The sequence below is a fragment of the Arachis hypogaea genome, chromosome 15 (genome assembly GCF_003086295.3).
Source record: "Arachis hypogaea cultivar Tifrunner chromosome 15, arahy.Tifrunner.gnm2.J5K5, whole genome shotgun sequence".
NCBI lineage: Eukaryota > Viridiplantae > Streptophyta > Magnoliopsida > Fabales > Fabaceae > Arachis > Arachis hypogaea.
This window is the reverse complement of record NC_092050.1, coordinates 14,074,046-14,083,389: the sequence shown is the minus strand read 5'-3', so window position 1 is coordinate 14,083,389 and position 9,344 is coordinate 14,074,046. Positions and strand designations below refer to the sequence as shown.

The 9,344-nt window shown below is 39.6% G+C and overlaps 1 protein-coding gene and 1 long non-coding RNA gene across 2 annotated transcripts; both read right to left on the bottom strand.

The window, feature by feature from the left end:
- Positions 1 to 1,199: 1,199 nt before the first annotated feature.
- On the bottom strand, positions 1,200 to 2,562 carry LOC140179603 (uncharacterized). The gene is made up of 3 exons (XR_011873172.1): positions 2,451 to 2,562; positions 2,234 to 2,350; positions 1,200 to 1,710 (listed from the first exon to the last, which is right to left on the bottom strand). It is a non-coding gene; the product is annotated as an uncharacterized lncRNA (long non-coding RNA).
- A 4,527-nt stretch (positions 2,563 to 7,089) lies between these two features.
- LOC140179121 (uncharacterized) lies at positions 7,090 to 8,763 on the bottom strand. The gene is made up of 3 exons (XM_072217748.1): positions 8,622 to 8,763; positions 7,822 to 8,406; positions 7,090 to 7,598 (listed from the first exon to the last, which is right to left on the bottom strand). The coding sequence occupies exons 1-3, from the start codon at positions 8,761 to 8,763 to the stop codon at positions 7,090 to 7,092; spliced, it is 1,236 nt and encodes a 411-aa protein (XP_072073849.1).
- Positions 8,764 to 9,344: the final 581 nt, after the last annotated feature.

Genomic DNA, 9,344 nt, shown 5'->3' with positions numbered 1-9,344 from the left:
TTTTAGTTGTGGTTTATAATAAAGATGTTGTAATAATTTTTTATAAAAAATATTAATTTATACCTGTTTAAAATTTAATTTATTAATTTTTTTACTTAACTGATTTGTTTGATCTAATTTTAATAAAAATAATATAATTTAATTAATTATATGTGTTAAATTTTAATTTTTAAAAAATATCTTTAAATAAAGATATTTTTGACATCTTTATCTAAGTGGCTCCCTTTATTACATTTTCATATGAATTTCACATTTCAGTATGCATTCTACATAAGTGGTTGATTTAGTTCTTGAAATACAAATAGTCTAGTTCATATATAATATGTAAGGATCCTTTGTTTCTTTCTTGCCATTGTTTCCTTGTGTATACAAAATTATTTTGTCTTTTTAAAATAATTTCTATAGAGTCAAATTTAATTTCAATGATTGATTACTTTTGTTAAACAATATTCATCTTTCATGAATACAGTATTAGTTTAATTTTTTTTATTAGTTTTGCAGCCATTAAATTTATATGGTCAAAAATGGTTATTTACCCGAATAGTGATATTAAGGGTTGAACTATTAATCATATATGAGTTTTACATATTTTGTGTGGAATTAGACTTGTTTGGAGGAATTGTCCTAAAACATGACTTAATATTCTGATCTACTGTTAAAATTTAAAACTGAATGAGTTAAACAAACTCAATACCAAAAAATTAGTTATAACTTATAATAGGACAACCTTGTTTCACACAAATTAGTTATAACTTATAACAGGACAACCTTGTTTCACACTATGATCATTACCAATATAGATCGATATGAATACGAAACGTCAAATAAAAAGCAAGTGAATAATTGAAACCTACAATTGTTGATAAAATTGATAACAAACTTATCCTGCTTTTTAAATTTGTTTTGGTGCATCAATTTTCAGTTTTTCTCAATGCTTATCTAATCTCTCTTTCCACTTGTTATATATGCTCTATTTCAATCTTCTTTTTTTCCCTTTTAGTTTGACATATATATTTGCTTTTAAAAAAAATTGAAGGATTAGATTGAACCCCGCAGAACCAGCTTTTTCTTTCCCCTATAGTATGTACATATCAATAAAGTTCAGTTTGAAACATCCATAGATTTATACGAGTCACGACATTAGGCCAACTCCTTTAGTTAGTTTCCAAAATAAATATTGCAATTCAAGGAGCTAGGAATAGCCAAAATAGGATTAATAGAGAAACAGATCCATTTGAGATTCAATAGCTAGCATGCATGTGTTTTCAAAGTAACTAAGTGATCAAATAATAACATCTTAAACACCATCCTAACTAACAAAAACAATAAGAGGAGGCTGCATTAGTGGAAGTTCTGCTAATAGAAACAAATGCCAGTAGTTTAATTGAAAAGGAAAAAAAAAAGAGGGGTGGATTTGAATCCACAACTGAGGTAACTTTAGTACTGAAACTAGGGGAGCAGACGAGCAGTGAGAGAGTAACTATAGGTTCATGTAGATGATCAAAGTTTGACACTTTGACTTGTGACTGATGAGCCATGATTAATGCTTTCATTATCTTTATGGGGTGGCATGGACTTTTTAGAGAGTAGATAAGATGGGATGCCTTTTCTTTACTTGAAAAGAAAAATGACGTGAATTATGAAAGGAATGGACCACATCTTCAAACCATTTTGGAGGGGACTTCTCTGCTTACTTGATCTCGTGGAAGGCTGCATGCAAATGCCATTTGCTTCAATATATAACACATGCTTTACATTTCTCCAATGAAGTTTATTTAGAATGAATTCTACAAAAGCTTACCCAAGTCACTACCCTAGTAAGTTGTAGTTTATCTAAACACACACAAAGCTGATCTTAGAGATGTAAAATACATGTTGAAATTTTCAAATGTATTGATTATTATTGAATATTTTCTATTTAGAATTTTTAACTAATACCCTGGCAAAATCTTCACTAAATTACTTTCACAAGTAATAAGGTACTTTGTTTTGATTCTTAAACTGAGCAAAACTTGTAGCTTTGAAAAGCTTCTTTTTCAATGTAATGAAAAGAATTCAAGTAATCATGTGAACCCTATGCCTTTGCCTATGGGATTATTCTATAGTTGTCTATCAATATATTTTGGTAAATGATCAGCATGTTCATGGAAGATATAGTTTAGCAATCAGAATCAGCACAAGAGAAGAATAGAACTTCCATTCAAGGTATATATATATATATATATATACATACTGCTCTCATTCAAAAATTAATGGAGCCTTCGCTGGACGATTTGTATATCCTGTAAGCAGCAATGCACATTGTGAAGTTACCAATTTCGGTCAGCCCCGCTTGAAGAAACACCAATACCTGCAACTCATAACGGAACCACCCATTCATTTTGTATGTTCAACCTATTTTAATAAAGTTCATATTCTAAATGGAACGGGGAATGAAGCAACATATATGCCTATTGTTTCGTCCTGGCAATGGGGTGACCGAGCTTTAGCTGTTCCAAGCAGGCAGCTGTCGGAGAGGAAGAGCTATACGTCGGTCTGGATCGAACACCGCGGTGGGAATACCTGCAAAAGATACTCCGACGCTCAAGTTAGTAATGATCTTTAGTGAATTAGCTAAGTAAAGAATAGAAGACTGAGAATGGAACCTGAACCTTAGCCGAGGATATTAGCTCGGCTTTATAGGAGTTGTTTTATCCGTTTTACTGGAGATAAGTCCTAGTTTGTAGGTTGGTTATGATATTCTGTTTTGGTGATTAGGTTTGCTGAGCACGTTTCTTATTTTCAAATGGGTGAGGCCGTTCCTGTCTGCTTTCATGCCGAGCTTATCGGGCAGCTGGCGTAAGGCCGAGGATAAGGGTGACGTATCATAGCCCCCAAGCTTGCGTTGGTTTGGACAGGACTAAGGCGAGCTTTCGAACCAAGAGTACCGCAATCCTCGGTCGCTGAGTTGTTGTCGTATATGCTCCTTGCAGCCCCCAAACTCGGCTTGGTTCTGTACAGAATCCAAAACATTTTGGGTGGCTTCGTTCTGCGTGCCATTATGACATGATTGATGTGAAACTGCCCCGTTTTTCTAGGCACCCCTGTCCATTGGATTTTGTAGTGGGTTTAATGCTTATCTTTTTTAACAATCTGGATTAAATGCTTGTGGTATTGTAACCGTTTGTGTTTTAGGGGAGTTATCTATAGTTTCATTTCTCCTTTCCTTCACACTGCTGTGTTTTGAAAAAAAGTTTGTGTCTTCTACCTGACTGAGAATGAGTAAGAAAGGTCAGTGTTAACTCCTCTTCTATTTTTCTTTTTTGCTTTTTTGTCTTTCCGTTTCGTTCCTCGTTAATGGAGAACTGTAATGTGGGTGACCTATATGGTTGGGTGGATGCTAGGGTGAAAGAGTATGCCTCCTAGTTTGATGATGAGGAATCGGTGAGGTTGTTGGGTTCAGATTTCTGGATCAAGGAGGGTAGTAATGTTAGGATAGAGTTATTACCTTGTGAGAGAGGTGACCGAGTGTGCAACCGACTGGACGATTGGTCTTTCTTTTTCATGTATAGTTGTCTGTTTACTGAGTTGGGTGTGAGACTTCCCTTTACCGAATTCGAGTGTGGGGTGTTGTATTGGTTAAATTGTGCCCCATCACAGCTTCACCCTAACTCCTGGGGTTTTGTCCGAGCGTTCGAAATTTTGATGGATCTGTTGGAGCATCCGCCGTCTTTGAGACTGTTTTTCTCTTTATTTCAAGAAAAAGGGGTGAATAGGGGCTTGTGGGTAAACCTTAGTAGCTATCTCCGTCGTGTTGTGTTTGGTCTATATAAGTCTTCGTTTAAGGACTTTAAATCCATGTTTGTAAGGGTTAGGAGTGTACCTGAGGATTTCCCATTTTATTTGAACGAGCATTTAGTCGAGAGATTTCCTTTATTTTGGTGTGCCAAGCCGTATCAAGCATTGGATGTAGATGATAGGCTTCCTGATGATGATATCGTGATGGATTTTTTGTTTAAGTCCTTGGGTCCAAAAGATTTGTTGTCGGTTGCCGAGATGTTGAAATGGGATACTGATAGACAGGCTGTATACGATCACATAGGTAATTAGTTTTACTGTGTTTGTTTCCTATTTCTGTTTTGATCTGTCGTTCCTGATTTGGTTATTTGTGATTTGCAGTCGAGAAAGCTCATGCCATCACCACTGCAGGTTTGAAGTCTTTCTTCAATCAATGCAAGAAAGGTGAGAAAGAAGTTTCATCTAATGTCGAGAAAGGTCTTGCTGCTTTGGTTCAATATGGTCCTGGGCAGAAGCATAAGAGGAAAAGAGGACAAGCTCAAGGCAGCCTTGCCGAGGTCTTAGAGGGTAAGGGGGAGTCTTCTATGATTCTGCAGATGGTTGAGTCTGCATATGAATCACAAAAAAAGCTCTATGGGTACGATGAAAACGAGCATGCTAGGTCTTTGTGGGCAAAGTGGTATCCTTTTAGCACCATGGCTGATGAACTTTGCTGCTTCCCGGATGACATGAAGATGATTGACGAAGTTGGCCGAGCTGGTGTTAGCCAATTTCTTCAAGTACAGGTTTTGTTGTAATGTTGTAAATATTTGTTAATGTCACCTATTTACTTGTTTTCTTTTCCATAGGTGATTGGTGCTCGGATCGTTGCCATTGGTCGGGCACAGGAGCTTGCCTTGGAGCGGGAGGAGAAAGAGGCTTCCCGTGTAGAGGAGCTATTTGGGATTATCCAGGAGAAGGACCAAAAAATTGCTGAGCTCTCTGCTTCAATGGAGAGGAAGGAGCTGGAATTGGCTGACGAGAGGAAACTGCAGAAGACATCGTCTGAAAAACTGAAGGTTATGGGGTCCGAGAATGATCAGCTTTCTGCTCGGATCAAAGAGTTGGAAAGTGGGATTTATGAGGCTTTTGCTCAAGGATTTGATCGCACCGTTTCTCAGGTCAAGGTGCTATACCCGGAATCTGACCCTTCGAAGGTTGATGTTATGAAGGTGGTCGTGAATGGTGAGCTTGTGGATGACGAGGCTGGTGCTGGAAGTGATGGCGAAGGATCCAGCATGGGTGATAAGGCAGATTAGGCCTTTTTTAGTTTGTGCTTTTATTTTGTAGGTTTTGTATATGGTGTTTTGGATTTGAGACTTGTATCTGACTGTTTTGGTTCTTTTGGACAATTTCGAGTATTATTCTCGGTCGTGTTATTTTGGTTTCCGAGTATATAGCTCGGTTTGACGGTGACTTGTTTAGTTTTTTATAAAATATGATATTTGGCAAAGTTGTGATAATGGTATGTTGTGTTGTGATATCAATTGCGTGTATGTATTGAAGATGGCTATCTGTTGCCATTTCTTATCTTATCAGACTGTCAATAAGTAGAGCGGTAGCTTTGATATAGGAGGTATGGTGGAGTGAGCCTTTAGGCTTTGTTTGGGCAACTTAATGTTGTTTTGTTTGTTTGTATTTTTTCGAGTAATATGCTCGGCGTACGTTTTGTGTTTTCCGAGTATGAAGCTCGGATTATTTTGAATGTTTGTTGGTTGAAATATATGCTAACTGCCATGATAAAAATGTTTTACTTGTAATGTAAGTTACATTGGTATAATGTTTTGTGGCGTCCGGCCTCATTAAAACCCTCTCCGAGTAAAATCCAAGTGTTTTTTGGGAAAAAATCTTCGGAGGGAAAAAAGAGTACCATCATTCGCGTATTTACAGCATGTGTTATGATTGATATCCCCTTAATGAGGAGACGTTCCAGGTTCCCGGAAGTTGATCTCCTTTAAGGGTTTCTAGCTTGTAATCCCCCTTTCTGAGATTTTGGAGAACTCGGAAAGGTCCATCCCAATTTGCTGCTAATTTGCCATGTGCTGGAGGCTTCCGAGCTTCTTCTGTTTGTCTGAGTACGAGGTATCCTTTAATGAAAGACCTATGAACTACTCTTTTGTTGTGTCTTCGCTCTATGTACTGTTTTCTAGCTCGCTGCTTTATGGTTGAGATGTCTCTTTCTTCTTTCACAAGATCCAGCTCGGCTGCCCCAACTTGTAAATTATTTGATTGATCATATAGCTCGGCCCGTAACGTCGGGACACTGACTTCTACTGGGATTAGTGCCTCTGCACCATATACCAGTTTGAAAGGAGTTTCTCCTGTAGCAGATTGAATGCTGGTGTTGTAGCTCCATAGGATTTCTGGAATGAGGTCGGCCCACTCCCCCTTAGCCTCGCCGAGCTTTTTCTTTAATCCCTGCAAGATGATTCTGTTAGCTGATTCAACTGGCCCGTTGGTTTGCGTGTACTCGACTGAGCTGAAATGATGTTTAATGTTAAAATTTGTTAGAAAGGTAGCGAGCTTATGGTCTGTAAATTGTCTCCCGTTATCCGAGATTATCTCCCTTGGGATACCGTATCTGCATATAATATTTTTCCATAAGAAAGATTGCACTTTCTCTGCCGTTATATGTGCTAGCGGTTGTGCCTCTATCCACTTAGAGAAATAATCTATTGATACTAAAAGAAACTTTACCTGACCTGGCGCTTTTGGAAAAGGTCCGAGGATATCCAATCCCCACCTATCGAAAGGCCAGCTTACCTCTATGGTGTGGAGCTCTTCAGCCGGGATCTCCATGAGGGTGGCGTGTTTTTGACAATTATCACATGCCTTTACTTTCGAGATACAGTCCCTTTTTATTGTCGGCCAATAGTATCCTATTCGCAGTATCTTTGCGGCCAATGCTCGGCCACCGATGTGGTTTCCACAAACCCCTTCGTGGGTTTCTGCCATGACATCTTTGGCCTCCTCCTTACTGATGCATTTGAGGAGTGGTTGGGAGTGTCCTCGTCTGTACAGGGTATTTCTGAGTACTGTATAGAAACTTACTCTTCTTCGGAAGAGCGGCAAGTTCGGCTCCTCGTTTGGCACGGCACCTGTGTTGATGTAATTGAAAAAGGGTGTTCTCCAATCTGGTACCTGCATGATGCTTAAGATTGTGTCCTGCTCAAAGCTCGGCTTGTTGAGTGTTAGCTGTGACAGGGCCAGTGTGTTTTCCGCCTGCCTTGTTGTGGCTAACTTGGATAACACATCGGCTCTGGTGTTTTGTTCTCAGTTTACATGAATAATATCAAATTTACTGAACTTTGAGATGAGATCATTTGTTATGAGCCAATATTTCTCTAACAAAGGATCTTTTACCTGGTACTCGCCCTTGATTTGTTGTACTACAAGCAATGAGTCGCAGTAGACTGTTATCTGAAGTATTCTGAGTTGTTGGGCGAGCTTTAATCCTGCTAGCAGAGCTTCATATTCCGCTTGGTTGTTACTTGCGTTGAAGCAGAATTGTAGTGATTGTTCGGCTATCACTTTCTCTCCCTCTTTTAGCAGTACCCCAGCTCCGCTTCCTTCTCTGTTTGATGCTTCATCCACATGTATACTCCAATTTGCTGATGTGTGTTGTGCCTCATTGGTCATCTCTGACACAAAGTCGGCGAGTATTTGTGACTTCAGAGCCTTTCTCGACTCGTACTGGATGTCAAACTCGGATAGTTCGATTGACCACTTTATTAACCGTTCGGCCAGCTCGGGTCTGGTTAGTATCTGCCTTAGTGGTTGGTCTGTTCGTACTATGATTGTATGGCTTTGAAAGTAATGTCGCAGCCTTCTTACCGTTGTGACTAGTGCCAGTGCTAGCTGTTCTATCTTCGGATACCTTATTTCTGCTGGTTGTAGTACCTTACTAATGAAGTACACTGGGTTTTGCTTTTTTTCCTGTTTCCATCACTAGGACCGAGCTTATGGCATGGTTAGATACTGATAAATAAAAAAACAACGGCTTACCTGCCTCTGGTCTCTGGAGTATTGGAGGTGATGCTAAGAGCTGTTTGAGTTCCGTAAAGGAGTTTTCACATTCGTCTGTCCATGTGAATTTCTTGCCCTTAGAGAATGTCTGGAAGAAATGATAAGATCGGTTTGCCACTGCAGGCAGGAAACGTGATAGGGCGGCTATTCTCCCTGCTATTTGCTGGACTTCTTTTACTATCTTTGGACTTGTCATGCTCAGCACTGCATTGCATTTCTCTGGGTTAGCTTTTATACCTCGTGAGGTTAGTATGAAGCCAAGGAATTTCCCTCCTTGGACTCCAAAAGCACATTTGTCTGGATTGAGCCTCATGTTATATGCTCGGAGTTGGTTGAAAACTTCTACCAAATCATCACAGTGTGACCCTTGTGCAGGTGTTTTTGCTACCATATCATCTACATAGACTTCTATATTCCGGCCTATCTGTTGTTGGAATACTTTTCCATTAATCTTTGATATGTCGCCCCTGCATTCTTTAAGCCAAAAGGCATTACCTTGTAACAAAAATTTCCATGTTCTGTTATAAAAGCTGTTTTGCTTTGGTCTTCTGGGTGCATCAAAATCTGGTTATAACCAGAGTATGCATCCATAAAACTCAAGGCTTTGAAACCAGAAGCATTATCAACTAAATTATCAATGCAAGGTAATGGATATGCATCTTTAGGGCAAGCTTTGTTTAGATTTGTAAAATCGACGCACATGCGCTATTTACTTGAAATTTTCCTTACCATTACCACGTTTGATAGCCATGTGGTGAAGCGGATTTCTCTGATAAAACCTGCGTTGAGGAGCTTTTTGGTTTCTTCGAGTGCTGCTTGTTTTTTCTCCTCTCCGAGGTTTCTTTTCTTTTGTGCTACTGGTCGGACTGCCTTGTCAATTGCTAACTTGTGGCAGCTGACTTCTGGGCTTATTCCAGGCATGTCGTCCGGTGTCCATGCAAATAGGTCGGCATTCTGGCGCAGTAAACTTATAAGCTTTTTGCGTTCCTCTCCTTCTAGTGCTTCACCAATGTGTGTGTACTATTTGTCATCTGATGTTAATATCACTCGGTGGAGGTTATCCATTGGCTGGGGTCTCTCGCCGAGGTCTTCTCTTGGGTCGAGCTCGGCCAACGTAGGGATCTCTGCAGTGTCGTGTATTGCTTGGACTTGTGCCCGAGCTGTCATGTTCGTCGGGCTTTGTTTCAGGCTGGCATTGTAGCACTGCCAAGCTTCCTGGTGGTCGGCGTACACTGTTGCTATCCTGTTTTCCTGTACTGGAAACTTAACACACATGTGTAAGGTAGACACTACCGCTTTGAATATATTCAAGGCGGGTCTCCCAATAATAATATTATAAGGGCTATAACAATCTACTATTAGGTACTGAATATTGATGGATTTTGACATAGGGATCTCTCCCATCGTGATCGTTATCCATACGTGTCCCATGATGTGGACCCTTTCTCCAGAGAACCCAATTAGCTCTCCAGAGGAAGGCTGTATTGTTTTTTCTGATAACT

Coding starts and splice junctions, on each gene's coding strand:
- LOC140179121 (XM_072217748.1), bottom strand. CDS start 8,763: ATGCCTGGAATAAGCCCAGAAGTCAGCTGCCACAAGTTAGCAATTGAC. Junction 8,407..8,621: donor CAAAAAGCTCCTCAACGCAG/GTTTTATCAGAG, acceptor GGTTATAACCAG/ATTTTGATGCACCCAGAAGA. Junction 7,599..7,821: donor ACTCCAGAGACCAGAGGCAG/GTAAGCCGTTGT, acceptor TAGTACGAACAG/ACCAACCACTAAGGCAGATA.